Below are 18,614 nucleotides of genomic sequence, written 5' to 3' on the forward strand. Positions count from 1 at the left end.
GTTCGCTACAGTTAGACTCGGCCAGTCTAGGGTGACAAAATCTTAATTCAAGACCGGCATTCGATAAAATGCCAAGACAGGAGAATTAGTCATTATTATGCATGGTTATAACGACTGACATAGAGATCCATTACCATCTAAGTAATCATGGGAAATCATATTCATACGCTGTGACGATACAATAATACAAAACTATCATACTATTCGTATCGGAAAACATCGGGTTTTCCGGGGGAACAACATTATTTACTTTTACTTACAAAAACTATAATACAAGAAACTATTATGAAATGCATTTCACTTTTACATGTTTTGAAATCATTCACACGTATACTTATGGATCATCACACCTTTTTCGCAAACAATTTCTGTTACAGAAAATATCAGATTTTCTGGGTTTTACAAACAATACAAAACATTTACACATCAAACCTGCTTATGAACTCACCAACATTATATATGTTGACCATTTTCAAAATAACTTGTGTTCTTAGGTAACCGTTAGAATGAAGAATTATCAAGCGTTTTTCTGAACGTCTTTTGTGTGATGTCAATCGATAAACAATTTATGTTTTGGATTATGTAATGTAAACAATGTACTTGATGTGAACAATGACGATTGTAATGTATTAATGCATGGTGATGTTTATGTTATGTTTCATGTATATTCATTGTGATGATATTTCAATTTAAGTCACACGAGCCCTCGGACGTTTCCGCCGTCTGGTTCGGGGGTGTGACAATGATTCTTGGTGCTTAGAATCTTGGCTATAGTTTTGATCCAACCTTGCATCCATATTTCTGGACCTTTGAGACTGAAAAGTCTCTAACTTGATCTTTGGTTTCTTAGATTTAGTCTTATTATCTTTCTAGTCCCTTTTTGGTCCATTTCTTGGAATTTCTTAGAGTTTAGAAAACTCCAAAACCTTATGCTTGAATTTATTGCCTTCTGAACTTGTATATTGTTAGAAAAATGGTTATGTATGCATTTCCTTTGATCTATGCAAGAGGTTTGACCCTTCGAGGGTTAGGGTTTAAGTCCTTAAGGAATTTCGACATGAGAATGGATAAAGTTGGAAAGTTTATCCATTTAGACCCTTAGAAGAATGAAGTTTGAGCTTTTGAGCTCTGGAGGTTAAAAGTCAAGTGCTTAATCCATTAATGTAACATCCGTTTCTAAAGAGCATTTCTTTATGATTTTTAAGTTATATATTTTTGGAAGTTAGGGTTCTACGTGCGGTGTAAATGTTCCATTACGCTGGGTGTAATTCATTAAACGATCACGGGGGCTTTAAGCCCTACACATGGCGTACCAGGCCCCTATGCATGGCGTAGGTGCACAATATCCAAACCCTAAATTTTTAGGGTTGTGGACCTATTTAAGGACCTTAACTCCCTTGAGGCCTCTTTAACCTCTTCCTCCACTCTCCTAATCACTCATTTCAAAACCCTAATCCCTTGTGATCTTGTTTTTAGCCTTTTGAGTGTTTTTGGTGCATTTTAAAAAATAAGAAGTATATCAGTGTGGATTGGTGTGGCTCAAGCCTGAAGATCCAGAGCTTTCATCTCATTTGCCAACTTCAGAAGATATAAAGCTCTCACCTTTATAATTCATTGGTTTAGATCTAGGCTAGCTTGTTGGTTTGCATGCTTCTAGTCCCATGATTTTGGTTCTTATGAGTAAGAGCTACTCCATAGCTTAAGGTTGTCATTTCTTGTTGTTTTTGTGGTTCACATGTCATAAAAATGGGATCTTGCTTGCTATCTTTAAACCATGCATGGGTTAGAGGTCATTAGAGTATGATATGGAACTAGGGTTTGGTCTTGTGCTCCATTAAGCCATGCAAAGGATTAGGACCTATATCACTATAGACGTTTATTAGGACTAGATCTGAGATTTATATAGGTTCTCTTTATGGATTAAGAACTAAAATAGAAAGGGACTTATCAGCTTCCTACGCGATGCGTAAAATAGGCTACGCCCAACGTAGCCTTAATTCTTCGCGATTTCTGTTAAGCCCTCTACGAAGGGCGTAGAGGCATAGTGTACGCATGTCGTAGCACCAAAAGCCGTTTTTGGTCACTTTGGGTTGTTAGGTCATGTTTGGAAGGGTCTAGCCTTGGAAGGGTAAAATGATATTTTACCCTAGAGAAAGAAAGTATGTAATGGACCCTTTGTCACACCCCCGAACCAAACGGCGGAAACGTCCGGGGGCGGGTGACTTCATATTGTAATATCATCATAGTGTATATAAATGAATCAAAGACAACATCATCATCGTACATAAAATATAACAACCATCATTGTTTACATCGAGTATTGTATCACATATTACATCCCAAAATATTAAGTGTATGATGGAAACAACAAAAAAAATACAACAAAAGTCCACATGTTCTTGATGACCGACCTGCTTAACGAGTTCTTGAGAATACAAGTTATTTTGAAAACGACAACATATATAATGTTGGTGAGTTCATAAGCATGTTTGTATAAAAAGTTTTGTGTCATTTGTAAACACCAGAAAATCCGATATTTTCCGTAAAAATGGTTTGAGAGTTTTGTTTCAAATCTTGTATTATAGCATGTGTGTTCATGTTTTTGACAGTGTATAAAATGAGAACTCCAATAAATCCGATATTTTCTGTAGTAAGTAAATAGTAATGTATAATGTATTTTCCCAGAAAATCCGATATTTTCTACTTGTAAAAGTGTTGTGGTCTTAAAACCCTAAGACCGAAAAATGGTGTTTGTATGGTTTCGTAACGACATTAAAGTGTCTGTATTCCGTAAATTTACTGTGTTTGTTAATCTCTATGTGAGTCGTTATAACCATGTTTGATGTGACTGATATGCCTGTCATGACGTTCTTCAGGCGTCGCTTGTTTAAGGTAAGATATTTGTCACCCTAGACTGGCCTAGTCTAGCTGTAGCGAACAGCTCAGGTGTGGGGTTGTCAACCCCGTATAGATCTATACACAAACTCTCGCTCTCCCTCCAGGAGACTTTGGTTATAACTACAGGACTTAAGGTTGTACACTAGGTAGGTACGGATGAAGGCGTGTCTCACAAGAACCTTAACTAAATTTACGCAAACAGTGTATCACATTGTTTACCGTTTTAAATTAATGTTATGCATTTGATTACAAAACATTGGTGATGAAAATACCATTTGTTTTTATCAAAGTGCCAAGTATTGTTTGTTATTGGCCCGATTAACATAAAATGTGTCGTGAGGCCCAATAAGAAAATCAATGGGCCTATAAGGCCCAAATAACATGTAATGAGAACACAAGGCCCAATTAAAGTGAAAATGACGTAATTAGCTCGTTTGTTATTATAATGCTTGTTTTAGCTCAATTACTATCAAAATGACATAAAAGGGTCACTTTTGTTAAAAATTACATTCATGGCCCATTTAGCCGAGAATTTACAATTAAGGCCCATTTTTGGTAAAAATGACATTCTTGGCCCATTTAGCCGAGAATTTACATTAGAGGTCCATTTTTGATAAAAATGACACTTTAGGCCCAATATGGCCGAAACTTTACAATTAAAGGCCCATTTTGATAAAGATGACATTTTCGGCCCATTTTTGATAAAAATGACATTTTAGGCCCAATATGGCTGAAAGTTTACAATTAAAGGCCCATTTTGATAAAGATGACATTTTCGGCCAATTTTTGATAAAAATGACATTTTAAGTCCATAAAGACCAAAAATTGCATTTTAGGCCTATGAAACCGTGAATTTCTAAATAAGGCCCATTTTTAGGAAAAATGACCATTTTAGCCCATTTAAACCGAGAAGGCCCAAAAGAAGCCCATTTTGTCAAAAATATCTCTTTTGACCCTTACAAAACCATGAATGACATAAAAATCCATTTTTATCCAAAATGACTCTTTTGGCCCCTTTAAAACCGTGAGTCTCATAACATGGCTCACTTTTTGCTTATTTGTCAAATTTGGCCCCTCATGAGGTTTTATTTAGTTTTTAAGTATCCTTTAACATGTTTATCTTTTCAACAACATAATGAGTTACATAAAGTAACTTGTTTTTCCTAAGATCTTCAAGACTTGGGGATATATCGAGTTCATGAGTATTAAACATAGTTTCATAACATATTTACACAACATAACATGAAAATACGCACACGCATGCATAAATACTTAGATCTAACACAAAACCAACTTGTATTCTCCCCCAAAACATAGTAAATCACGAAAAAGGATGGGTATGAAGCTCACCTTGGTGATGGATTCGGTTTTGACGAAGAAATGAAAGAGAATGAAGGTGTTTTCGGCCTTGTATGCTTCTTTGAGATGAGTTTTCGAATTCTAGGAGGTTCTAAGAGCATGATCACGAAAACAAGGTGTTTATGAGGAATGATCTAGCATAAAATGGAATAATTCATCTTAAGTGTGAAGTAACTTACCTAGTATGTGAGTTTGAAGAACCCTCTTGAGCACACACACACACACTCACGGAAATTTAAAGGAAGGGATGAGGGAATTTCCTTTGAGTTTGAGAGAGAGTGAGGGAGTTGTAAGTGAGTTTGGAGTGAAAAGTGAGAGTGGTGGGGGTTAGGATCTTTGGCCGAGAGTTTAAGGAGAGGAAATAGAGAGTTTAGCTTGGTCATTACATGGAGGATTAGAAGGCTAGAACTTAGAAATATGTGATACCATTAGCATGGATTACCACCATGTAATAAGGAGGTGTCACATGCTCAAATAATCCATGTCTTTTTTTTTATATTAAAACCGAGAATGGAGAGGGGATGAAAGAAGAGAGTATTGGGCTTGGATTGGGTATTTAGTAACCGAGAATACTTCCGCCCAATCAAGATTTTCGGCCCATTGGGCCCACATATGTGTTTACGGCCCAAAATGATAAAAGGAATGGGTTTTCGGCCCATATAATTAAAGAAGATGGTTTTCGGCCCAATAAGGCCCATGATAAGTCTTATGGCCCAAAATGCTATTGCTTATTGAATGTGGGTCCAACTATGGCCCAAATGAGGTTTCTTAGTCCAAAAGAACCAAGTTGATGGGTTACTGGTCCACTATGCCCAATAAGTGAATCATGGTCCAATAATAGGTTTGAACCGGGAAGTTAGGGTTTCAAGCTCAAGGTTGGGTGAATACAGCGTAATGAATTAGGTTTAGAACTTGCACATATGAGTTTTGATTTGAATTGTCGTTTTTGAATGAATAACATGTATAACCTCATACTTAGGGTTACAAGATATATCAAAGGTTAATTACATATGGACATAATTTCCTAGCCTTAAAATACTAGTTATGACACCCTTGATTATGGACTATCACATTAATTGCTAATTAGGGTTTGGTTTTTTGGATATGTTTAGTGGGAGATACTTTAGCATCAACAGCTCGTCTGTGAGATTTATCCTATTACCGATCGAGGTGAATCTCTCCACTGTACTCATGGGTCGAAGGCCTACTGGATTGTGTTAGGTTTGATGATAGCTGTCATTGTGACCTTGCATGTGTATGATGGGTTGGACCCTTTATCTGTATATTGGTATGGGCCCGTTTTGATTGTTTGACGGGGCCTGTTATGTACACTAATCAAGGTCCGATTGTATGTTGGGTGGGGCCCGTTATGATGGGCGCGGCTGGATAGGTGGGCGGGGCATGAGATTATGTATGGTATGGGGTATTTTGGGGAACCCACTAAGCTCCGTCCTTATGGTTTCAGGTACTTCCGGTTCCAAGGGGAAGAGCTCGACGTGATTGCACAACATCCACCAGTGTTCTACATCACTTGACTTGTTTTTGTACTCTGATGACTATAGGTCATGTTTTGTACTGTGATGGGGTTTCGAATTGAATGAATGGGTTTTTATGATTGAATTAAATAAAAAATTTCACCTAGAATTTTTGGGATGTTACAATCGCGTTAATTTCACCTAGAATTTATGGTTTCATGTTTTATACACGGTGAGTGGTGGGTCGCGGCGCGGTGACGGGTTCCAGTCGCGTTAATTTTTGTCGTCTTGTTTCCACGGCGCAGTGGTGGATTTAGCCACAACGTGGTGGGTTAATCGTTGACTTTGACCGTTGACCTCTAACTTTTTGACCAATTTGACTTTAGATCAAACTTTGGTATATTTGAGTGTTTGTCTAAGGACTGGTCTCCATTTGGCATTAGGTAGCTTGGGGTAGTTGTTATGTTGCTGAGGTTGTTGTTTGGATTCTATTGATCAGCTTAGGTGAGTATTCTCATTATACTATGTAGGACACTTGGTATCATGATATGCTAGATTGTCTTTGTGACTTTTGCATGAAGGACCATGGGGGGACCATGTCGATTACTGAAAGATTTTTATGTCCAAGTGTCATTATAGAATGATATTGATAATGACATATGATCCTATAGGGTTACACCTTATAGCAAGTTACTACTAATTGATTATTTATTAGAGTAATTTTGATTATTAACAAATATCAACACTTGTATTTATTTGGAAAAACATTATTTTATGAAAATAATATTTTACCAAAATATTGGGAATCATTGTTTCTAGGAAATAAGAATAAAGAGAACAAAACTAGTGAAATAACATATGGTATGATTATTTATGTTGTATACAACATATTGGACACTTGGAGTATGTCCTTTAGTTATGATACAACTACTAGTTAATGGTTTGAGTGTAAGACTAGGGATGAGCAAAAGGACCGAACCGGCCGGAACCGGACCCGACCCGGGAACCGGCTTCGGCCAAAATCAAGAACCGAACCGGCCCGGTGGTTCTACCGGTTCCCGGTTCCTACCGGTTCTTGTCGTGTCTTCAAATGTTGGAACCGGTCCTCGAAAAATAGCATCATACGGTTCCTGTTTTTGCCGGTTCTACCAGTTTTTGCCGGTTCTACCGGTTCCGGTTATATCGGTTCCAGTTCCCGGTTCCAAAAATCCACAAAAATAACGTCTCGGTCCCGGCCCGACCGGTTCCATCGGGTTCCGATTCCGGTTCCGGTACCGGTTCCGGTACCGGTTCCGGCCGGTTCCCCGGTCCATATGCTCATCCCTATGTAAGACATATTTTGTCTCTTTTTTCTTCTTAATGTCGTAAGAGGCTAGTAGAAGATAGAGATAGTGTGTAGTCTTACTTCTTTGACTCCCATGCCCTATGACATTGCTTGTTTTGACTTTGTGGAAGGTATGGCTCAAAATTATTCTTATTTTAGTATATAAAGGATACTAAGGGGCTGTTTGACAGGATCTGAATTTTTAAGAGCTGGATTTTTAAGAGATCTGAATTTCAAAGATGGTATGAAATTTTAAGATCTGAATGTTTAACATGTTGTTTGGTTGAAGAAATTCTTGATTAGGAAGGTTACACAATCTTTTTTTTTTCCACTAAAATCGATAAATAACATATTTATAATGAGTTTCTTTCTTTCCAAAATTTTCCACTTTTCGGGGGAAAAGTTAGAAGATAATGCTCCTTAAAACCACTCGAGAACACATGGTTAGAAGTTAGGGTAGACCACATCACTGTTTCTCAAAACTGGAGGACCAGAAATACAAATTGCTAATAGATGAGAGACCGTTGTTTTTTTTTTCATTCGAATGGTGCGACCAAGCTTCGAATCCGATCACCAACCACCTGTATCGGCCTGAAAGGATTTTCTCGTTCAACAATTTTCAAATTTCTGGGGAACAACAGAAAGAGAAATAGAGTGCGAGTGCAAGAAATAGATATACATCCTTATACAAAATCGAGTATTCAGCAAATGTTCGATCTTGCAAAGTGAGAATTCATCCAAATTAAATGGCGTCGTCGATTCAGGGAAGCGACGGTGGTTGGGTGGAAAGAAAACCGAGACAACTTGGTGGAATTTCCGATGCTCTCTCCATCGCTTCCGACCTCGGTTTCTCTGTTCGATCCCCTCCTTCCAAGGTATGTGATCATGAAATTCAGTTGATTTATCGCTTTTAGGGTTCATGTATCTGCAATGCCCATGGATTTCGTAGCACTTTTTACTCAATTTTGTAAATTTTGTAGACTCGGTTTCAGGATCTTATAAGTTGAATATTAATCGTATAGCTTTTCATCATCAAAGTCGGTATCGATTTCAAGCTTCATGAGAAAATCGGTGCCACTGTCCTATATTATCATTTCTGGGGTTCCAACGTTGTGATTCCACTTTTATATGATACTGTTGAAGCGGAAAGATTGACTTTCAAAAATATTACAATGAGGAATTTTCTTTATTCATCCATGAAATATAGAAATTTTGCGTTCATGGGGTCCAATCGTTGTGTTCTTTTATGCATGAGCAAAGTAATTAAGGTTAAGGTTGTCTTATCTTTGTTTAAGAGCTTTTAGAAAAATCTTGATTAAAGAAACAGTTTCGTTGAGTTACGGATTTAAAACTTTTATTTTAATCAAAAATCTGATCATTCTGATGATGTAAAAGCTACTTACAAGTTACAATAGCAATGATAAAAAGTGCGAGGACTTTGTAAGAAGTTATCATTTAGCAATGATAAAAAGTGCGAGGCTTTAGTTTTTGAGATTTAATTTTTGTTATTAATTGTTTGCAGAAGTTATCATTTAGCAATGATAAAAAGTGCGAGGACTTTGTAAGACTATTGCACGAACTTACCATGGTACAAAGGAAAATTACAGATCTGCATGTGGAACTTCAAGGTCGAAAGGTGATGTAATTATGTAAACATGTTTTTTTTAAACTTATTATGGTTTCTAATTTTAAATTTTATGTTCAAATTTAGTTAAACATATTATGTTTTAACAAATAAACTGATTTTTATTTTTTTCTTTAAAGGAAGATATGAATGTCTCACACTTGACGCATGTGAGTGAAATGGAAAAAAAGATACAAACTTTAGCAAGGATCACTCGTATATTGAGAGGTGTTATCCAGAATAAGGTAATCAACATCATTTGATAAAATATTAAATATATGACATTTGCAATGTTTGACTTTTTTTCCACTTTTGTATTTCTTGATTTGACTAACAGGATCGTATTTTAGCCCGTCTTCATCAACCATACCCGGTAGATTGCATTCCCGTGGAAGCAGAATATCAGGTTAGACAAAACATAATAGAACAGGTTGTATTGCAGACTCAAAATGAGATTGAAGTTACATAAGACACCCAAAAAGGTAGCACAAGATATGATAGAGATTCTCTCTCCTTTGTGGAAAAAGACAAAATTGCCCTTCTTAGCCCTACAAAATTTGTCTAATTCAGTCCGGTATTATTTTTTCTGATTTTGAGTTTATTGTTTTTTTTATAATAAGCAGAAACAATTCTCGGAACTATTAATGATGGCAGCGAGTGATTATGGTACTCTAACAGCATCTGTTTCTGATCTCCACTGGGCTGAAAACTTTAAGGAACCACCGTCTATATGGAGGGTATGTTTATAGATTTTTTTTCTTATTAAATGTTGTCTGAATAAATAATATTTAAAAACATTTGAGAAAATATGACATGTGGAGAAATGTAAAAAAAAAAAAACAAAGACAAAATTGTAAAAAATGTTGACTTTAAATTATTTTCCTAATTCTCTATAAAGTCATTTTTGTGGTAACATCAGAAAGAAACACACTGTTAAGTCCATTAAATAAATAAATAAAACATTGTTAATTCCATTAAATAAAATTTTTTTAAAAAAAAACACTCGAGATCATGGTTTACGTTAGGGTTAATGTTATAAACAGCTAACGATTTTTTTTTTTCACAAAACACCATTTAATTTAAACTACCATCAGAAGGTACGCATGAACTTTGTGTTCACTTATTTTGATGGTTTTTCGTGAACAAAACGTTTCGGTTGCTTACGTTCTGATGGTACTTTAAAAAAAAAACAATGGTGTTTTGTTAAAAAAAAAAACCAATAGTTTGTTACTTATTTATGATATTAACCTTTTATGCTATGAATAGGAGATGTTGTGTCCAATTCCTGTGGCATTGGTGTCATGTACGAGGTATTTTGAAGCAATTACAGCTATGAGAGAATCTTTTGTGACGCTTCAAAAGATGAGGGCGGGCCCATCCCAATCATCGAGCAAATATGCGTCTCGTAGAACATCGCCAACAGAATCAGAATGCGTGACTCCGAGGTCATCGGCAAATGATTTGGATCTTAGAAGTCCGTGAATTCATAGAGTTGAGAAGGAAGAAAGAGAAGATGAAAATAATCAGATGATACGAGCGAGAGAAGATTGTCTTTGTAAAGATCAAATGACTATAAATAAAATTATTTAATTGTTTCATCGGTTTGGTATACAATTAAAATTTAATAAAAGAGTTAGGGTAAATTACACGAATCGTCCTTCGTGCAAGTGCCAAAAGGCACGTTTAGTCCCTTTTTTCAAAAATTAACTCGGACGGTCCCTCGTTTGCTTTAAAGTTGCATGTTTCATCCCTAAAAGACGATTTTGTGTAGGTTTAGTCCCTACCATATTTAAAATGACTATAATACCCCTGTGTATTTTTTTTTCAATTAATCTAATATCATTTATCATTATTTATCATTTAAAAAAGGAAATTGGGCACACTCTCACCCACCCTCTACATCTCCGCTTTCTCTTTCCTTTCAGTATTGTAGAACCCACCGGCAAAATCATATGCTTCTGGAAAGCTTCAAGATACCCATAAAGTCGATATGCACCTCAAAAGCTACCATGAATCTTAAATCAGACACCATAGGAGCAAGGTTACCTCCTCTCGCTCTGATTTTGTGATGTGGGGAAGCCATCAACAGAAAGATATGAAGAATAGTCGATCTCTTTCCCTCTTCTCCTTTCGTAATGTAGAACTGTCACACTCGTTCTTAATTCTCTATTCGAATCAGAGGCGAAGGTGTTATAATCCGAGGCGGAAGCGGACACTATCTCCGACGCCATGGTTATACATGGTTGCAGATGAGTTGAAGCCCGTTTTGGATCTCTTCTACATCTGGATTTCTGGATGCACCATGTAAGGAAATCATACAAACCATAAGTCTGATTGAATGGAAAACATACATGGATGATTGATGAAGAAGACAGGTGCAAGGTTAAGATCGAGGAAAAAGTTGTCGGCATATGTTTAGATTGATCTTCTTCTTCACATATGTTCATATCGATTTCCACCTAACGTTTCAAATCAAGGAAGAAGCCAAGTGCAAGGTTTTCAGATTATGAATTGGTTGGAGGAGGACATGGTAGTGATAGGTGGTGGTGTCAAAGGTGCTAGCAGGTGGTGTTGGGTAATCTGTGGAAAATCTTGAGATGGGGAAACTTAAATGGTTCTATTTCCAAATCTGAAACTGGTGAGACGCAAGTACGAGATCAGAATAGGGGAAATAGGAGAAGAGAGTAAAATAGAGACTGAACTTGGCCGGTGTCTTGGAGTCGATCTCCTCTGTATGAAACCGGAGATGTCCATGAGTTTCCGAAGGGGAGGGGAGACGAGTGATTAAATGTACCGAAGAAGAAGAAGAAGGGGAGGGGAGACGAGTGATTAAATGTACAGGCCCATTTCTTTCTTTAAATGCAATAATATTTATTTTGTATAATAAAAAATCAACAAATAATTAACAAATAACAAGTAAATAGAAAATAAATCAAAAAAATAAATAAATAAGGGTAAAATGGTCTTTTTATGTGCGGAGGGACTAAGCAAGGAAGAAAAAACAAAACAAGGGACGGTCCGAGTTAATTTTTGAAAATAGGGACTAAACACGCTTTCTGGCATGTGGACGAGGGACGATTTGTGTAATTTACCCAAAGAGTTAATAAAGTTATTGGGTTTTCTAATTTCTTTTTGAAATGGTTAACCTCCATGTTAAAGTTTGTAAGATTTGAACACGAGACATATTCTATTTTGGAGTGATTACAAGAGAGGCACTCAAAAAGGCATAGGAAAAAAAATTCATGTGTAAATGCTTTGATAGTAGAGATCCAAAAAAATATGAAAATGATTAGTGATGTTAGAGTATAAATAAAATTTGCGGTAAAATGGATATCTAATGTCAATATGGAGACCTCTAGACTTCTCCGAGAGTTCCAAACACGTTAAAAACAAAATAAGAATTAGACAATAATCTATTAATGTCAAAAAGCTCGGTTACAAATTTCAAAATTGTAGTAGTAAAATTAGTTATTATGTAGTTTTTTTATTAGTTAATGCGTCATCTAGTGTAATATTTAATATTTAACTAGCGGAAAAACTCGGGTTTCGCCCCAGGCCGTTTTTTGTGTTTTTTATGAAAAAATGTAAAAGTTTTGACTGTAAGGACCAAAAGTGTCAAAATGGCTAAAGAATTAAAAGGGTTGGAATTAGTAAGTTTTTAGAAAATGGACCAAAGTTGTCAATTCCTTAAAGTGTTGTGGCCAAACTTTGAATATTAAAATGTTCCTAAAAATATAAAAATTTTGATTCCAATAACCAAAAGTGTCAAAATGGCTAAAAAATGAAGGGCAAAGTTGACAAAAAAAATGCAAGTTTACTATTCATAAGGTAATATTCTTTATATATATATATATATATATATATATATATATATATATATATATATATATATATATATATACATATTTGGTCAAAGGCTGAATTTTAAGAGGTATAAGCCCTTATGCTATATGTACAATGAGTTTATGCATTAAAAAATCTTGAATCTGGTTTTTGGTCAACATTTGAAAAAGTCAAGATAATAATCCAGGGATTGTTTACGTTTGAATTAATATTCCTCACTTTAAGCCACTTGAATCGGTCAACCCTTACTTTCAGCCACTTGAACAGTTTAAACACGAGCTATATTAACATATTTCCATCTCACTTATTTAAAACCCAAAAATTCTAAACTTTCTTGGTCGAATACGAACACATCTTCACCACCGTTGCCTATCTATTGCAGTTTTCTAACTCTTATGTCGTTCTCTCTTCTTCGGTATCTTCTTCTTCTAATGATTTTGTTTAATTTTTGTTTTGCAGAAGGTTTTGGAGGTGGAGGTTCTTAAAGTAACGCCAATGCTCCCCTGTCCAGTAGTTTTAGGTAAGAAGTAAGAACCCTAAATCAATTTATGTTGTTTAGTTCTAAGCTCATATATTTTTTAAGTTTCGATTTTGTGTTCTTGTACTTTTTGATTTTCTATATTGGCTTTGGATTTCATTTAGTTCTTCACCCCCAAACTCAAATTGATCAGAATTGAGAAGAGATTTTTTGTTATAAATTTCTTTTCTTTAATGGCAGATTCACCAAATATGGGGTTCTCACCACCTACACCACTATACCTCTATCTAGCTCCCTCATTACCATAAACATCTCACTTTTCCTTTTCTATGTCCTCACTCTAGGTTATCCCCATTTCTAACTGTTGCCATCATTAGACCACTCATCAACACCACCAATTACAACATTGGCTCTATGCTCTATCTTATCTTATTCAGATATGATAATGGTACTCTCACTCATACATACTCAACACCACCATCACCGCCACTCAATGTCGCCTTCACGACATCATAACAACCACTATGGTTTGCATCTACCCTCTTATTCCAGACAACTTCCACTTTCAATCACCCGCAGCATCCACAAACCACCTCTTTCTATCTCTCCTTTTTCATATACTTAGACACACATCAATTTTATTTGTGTATATGAATTAGATGAATATGACTGCCATTACCGAATCTGGGCTTGGATGAAGATCATCAATTGCTAAAGGGTAAATGTATTAATTTGTTACTCAAGATTTATTCAATAAAATGTCTTAATTTGTGTTAAGCAGCTCTTGTAGGGGTTAGCTAAAGAAGAAATTACAATGGTTGTTCCACCATATATCTTTCAAAGGGTAAACCTGTAAGCATCTTCCCATTTTATTTGTTTTTCATTTGTCATCTATTTTTGTTTTTCATTTGTCATCTATTTTTGTTTTTTATTTCCTTAGTTGGAAATTTCCTTTTCGTTTTTTCAATTTATTTTTGTTTTTTGATTTTCTAAATGAATACAAAGATTATTCTACAAGCGTATTTTTTTAGGTTTAAAATCTTCACTTTCATATGTTATAGAAATGTTTTGATTTTATATGTTTGAATTGATGCTTACTCATTTCTATTATTATAGATATGTTGGTGATGGTTAGATTTGCATCATTGGATTATTAAATGATTATGTGGATTTGATTTCTATTTCTGCAGATCTGTTGGAAATGGTTCAATTAAATGATTGTTCTATTCTGTCATTGTTTCTATTTAAATGTAAGCTGGTTTTGGTGTTTTTGTAATATGAGTGTGTTGATTTGAATGTAGGAGGAAGTAATAGTCTTACAACCACTCCAGAAAATGATGGAAATAGGTAAGTTACTATTTTAATACATATTATCTAATATAGCCTTTTCGACAGCTTCTACGATCCCTGACCAGCTACGAGTCTATGTATGTGTGATTTATTGTGGTAATTCTCAGTTACATGTATCTCATATCTCTCTACCTATGTTATAATAAACATATACTTTGCACTTCACATGCCTGAAAAAGTATCCCCACCCCACCAACATATCCCCATGTATTCGACATAACAAAAAATATTGAAAATTTTGATTACCTTGGTTCCAGCCCATCAATTCCCCTCTCACCATTTCAACCAATCAAATTTCAAATTCCAACTGTATGTATGATTTGTTATATATAAGTGGGTGTGCTTAAACAATCATATGAAATATGGTTGTTTCTCTAATTTCCACCATACACTAAACAACTGGTGCATTACCGTTCTTACTCAATACTCTATGCTTACATGAGCTTTCAAATTTCTCATAAATTATGTATAAATGTGTTTGTGAATTTTGATTTTTGGCTATATGTATGCAGATCGGCAAGTTGTGATTATTGGTTGGATGTATTCGGATTTTTGGTTGTATGTATGGCTACATAAGATCACATGAAGAAACCTTCTATGATGAACAAGATTTAATAGATGATTAGTGTTGGAATAATCCCTTTTGCAATGTAATTTTTTTTATAGTTACTTAGGAAATGATGAGAATCGACTCTTTTGGCTTCAAATTTTTCAGTTTTACCCCTTTCGAACTATTGTATACAGATGCATGTTAGAAACACATATACCGTTTTACCTGCCCTCCATTTTCTTGCTATGAAAAAATGGATTAAATGATTTGAATCTTTATAGAAGTTACAATGAAGCACATATGATAATCGAGTGAAACACGCATTGAAATTCATGCAAATGAGAAATGAAAGTACACCAAGCTTTCCCTTTTACCCATTAATGACAAGGTTACCTAATTACCTATTATTTTTAATATGGAGTTCATATATATTTAAATTATTTGCACATAGAAACTTTTCAAAAATTGTATTTGTTTATTACTTAGTGTTTGTCGTTTGAAGCTATTCATTTTTTGTTTGTAATGATTAAACTAAAGTTTCCATTCATTATATTGGCAAATTAATTTTTCAAGTTGTAATATGTAAAAGTTTAATGGTTAGTTTTTTGATTTTGTATTGTTAGTTATTTTGTAACGATAAGCTAACAACCTGTTTTGATTATTAATCATAAATTAATTATAGGTTTTGTAAATTTTCCGATTAACTTTTTTAATTTATTTTTACACACTATTATTATAATATTTCAAAAATTGTATAAGTTTTATATAGACTTTTAATATTATTATATCTAATTTGGAAAATACAATATCAATAGTCTAATAGCTTTTCATATGTATTCATTTATTTGATTACAAGGTAAAATGAAACTACTTAAAACCGAAAAAACAAATAAATCAACATCATCGTTATTAAATCAAATTTTATAATTATTATAGAAAAGGTAAACTGTATCCTTGCATATAATCCCTAAACTTCAAAAGATAAACCCTAAACATTAAACTCTAACCCGTAAACCTAAATTTCTAACCTTAAACCATGATCCAAAAACATTAAACCTAAACCTTAAACCATAATCGTCAAAACAAAATTTTTCATCAGAATATAATTACATGTTGCTGACGTGTTACACATGTAAAACTGTTCATGCAACTATCACCCACAAATTATATAATGATGACTGCACCACATTCACAACTCATATCTTTATGAAACTAACTGCTGAAAAGAAACTAATCAGTGCCTCCGTTTTTAGTATTGCAGCAACGGTACCCTCTCCCCCTTAAAGTGTCTTTGGCCTAACGGTATTAGAAGTTGACAAGTAGTTGTTCCTCAGCAATTGGTTGGGGGTTCAAGTAAAAATATGAATATTGTCGCAATAGGACCCCCTCCCCCTTAAATTGCCTTTGGCTTAATGGTAATAGAAGTCATAAGTCTTCATTTTTTCTTACTCATTTCTATTTTGTTAGCATAACTTTTATTGATAATTGTTTTGATGTAGTAACTATTTGCACAAAAGAGCTAATCGCCTTTAGAAACTGTTTCTGAAAAAATTATTCGCACCCGTCGCTTGGCGCAGGTAAACGGCTAGTATATATATATATATATATATATATATATATATATATATATATATATATATATATATATATATATATATATATAGAGAGAGAGAGAGAGAGAGAGAGAGATAGGTGGATATGTTTAATGTAGTTATTGTGTTATTGTATGCACAAATGTGTCCGATCATTCTTAAAGGGTAGTAATGTAATCTTACAATATCATTTATTTTTTCCGAGTTAATTAAAATATGATTGATATCAATCAAATTCTTAAATATCAGGCTATTAAATATGGATTACATCAACGAAAATAGCCTATATATATCCATCGTATACGTTTTATTCCATTGCAGATTCATCGTTCATCATCGTCAGATCGTTTTTCTTATTCTGATATTTCGTTAATGGAGGTATGTTGGTCATGAACGTTTTTACTTTGATAGTGTTGAATTATCGTTTATCATATGAATATAAATTTTGTTATATTCATAGTTCAATATAATCATTTATCAGATTCATTTTATATTTGTTATTTATGATATTTCAGTGATGAATTTCATATTTTGAATTTTATTCTTTTGTTTTTCAGAACAAAGATAATATTGATAACAATAAGGACTTTTCTGATAACAATGATCGGAATGTCAATCAATGCCAAGTGCATTAGGATTGGAAGAAATTAAGAAGATGTGGGATTTGTTTTGGTGTTGGTCATGATAGGAGGAACTGTCCTCAAGCAAGGGTCAAGAGAGAGTAGATGTTTAGTTCGTCAACATATTTTAGGAATTGAATAATTTTTTCAATTTAGTCTTATCGGATTTTATGGAGTTTTATTTCAGTATAATAATGATATGGATTCATGGATTATAGGGGTTTCTCCTTGTAAGTTTATGTTTTCATTCAATTAATATTAATAAATTTCATTTTGAGTTTGATTAAAATTCCATACATTTTCTTATTTATCATATGACTACAGATATGTTGTTGTAAATGTATTTTTGTTCTCATATTTTTGTATAAAACAAATCTTCGTAAATTGTGTTATACTTAATGTTATATGTACACATTCTGTTAGAATGATCGATATAAAATACAATGCTTATTATTCGTATAGAACAAACAAAAACACAGTTCTTATTATCAAAAATACTAGAATGTAACTGTTGATTACACGATACATAATAAACAAAAACACAATTCTTATTATTCGTAAAGAATAAGTGTTTCCAAATTCGTTTTACTTATTGATTATTCAAAGATTCTGTTAGAATTTTTATTATCAAATTCTACCAGAATGACAATTTGTATTACAATATACAGATTAAACATGATCAAAATAAATTTAATGTTATTATTATTACATATATTCTTACAGAATAAGATTGTGATATCATGATACCGGTATGTCTATGATAAGTTGTACGAGAATGTACATAACAGATGTGTGAAAAATATATGGAATTTATCACAGAATAACACTCTTGTGATATTAATTGATTTTTTTTAAAACTTTGCTGAATTATTTTATTAAAAGTCTAATTTAAAACGCATAATGTGTCGAAGTCTTATCTATGGAATTTATTATATTTGGAATATGAATATGTCAAATATTTACAATATCATGCTGAATAATACGATTTTGTGTTGATTCTTATCTTTACAATCTTTCTAAAAATTTAAAAAACTAAATAATTGATAACAATGAATGTAGATATCACGCCTTTTTAGTTACATATCAATTACACGGTTTCTGCTTTTTTAATATATACTGAATTGGCTCAAAGTGTGTAATATTGAATTTATTTTGTTTTCTCCAATCAACTGGTGTTCAATCGTGTTGTTACTTATCTTATGGATGATACAGTATCAGCTGGTGACGATCATATTCATGATCAACATGAATATCGTAAGGATTATGAAGATTTCGGGTTACGGGATCATGATTCTCTACATAACGTCGAGTTTCAAATATCCGACAACAGCAATCTAAATATAGGTGAATTTACTTTATAAGTTTTTATATTTGTTAATTTTTATAATAATAATGTTGAAATTTTATATTGCGTAAATTGCACTTGCAAAGATGAGGATCCATTAGAACACATTCAAGATCACATATATGACAATTCCGAATATCATTTCGGTGATTCTAG

The 18,614-nt window shown here is 33.7% G+C and overlaps 1 protein-coding gene across 1 annotated transcript; it reads left to right on the forward strand.

The window, feature by feature from the left end:
- Positions 1-7,512: 7,512 nt before the first annotated feature.
- LOC145138072 (AUGMIN subunit 2-like) lies at positions 7,513-10,323 on the forward strand. Its single transcript, XM_079072219.1, has 6 exons — positions 7,513-7,931; positions 8,579-8,692; positions 8,821-8,925; positions 9,018-9,086; positions 9,304-9,417; positions 9,947-10,323. The coding sequence occupies exons 1-6, from the start codon at positions 7,803-7,805 to the stop codon at positions 10,160-10,162; spliced, it is 747 nt and encodes a 248-aa protein (XP_078928345.1). The 5' UTR covers positions 7,513-7,802; the 3' UTR covers positions 10,163-10,323.
- The last annotated feature ends 8,291 nt before the right edge of the window (positions 10,324-18,614 follow it).

This window comes from Lactuca virosa, chromosome 9 (assembly GCF_052849685.1).
Source record: "Lactuca virosa cultivar CGN04683 chromosome 9, Lactuca_virosa_CGN04683_v6, whole genome shotgun sequence".
Classification (NCBI taxonomy): Eukaryota; Viridiplantae; Streptophyta; class Magnoliopsida; order Asterales; family Asteraceae; genus Lactuca; species Lactuca virosa.

Bases quoted from the DNA above. Each gene is read 5' to 3' on its own strand.
- LOC145138072 (XM_079072219.1), top strand. From the start codon at position 7,803: ATGGCGTCGTCGATTCAGGGAAGCGACGGTGGTTGGGTGGAAAGAAAA. The intron at 8,926-9,017 runs GTAATCAACATC...TTTGACTAACAG, and splicing joins GAGGTGTTATCCAGAATAAG to GATCGTATTTTAGCCCGTCT. The intron at 9,418-9,946 runs GTATGTTTATAG...TGCTATGAATAG, and splicing joins AACCACCGTCTATATGGAGG to GAGATGTTGTGTCCAATTCC.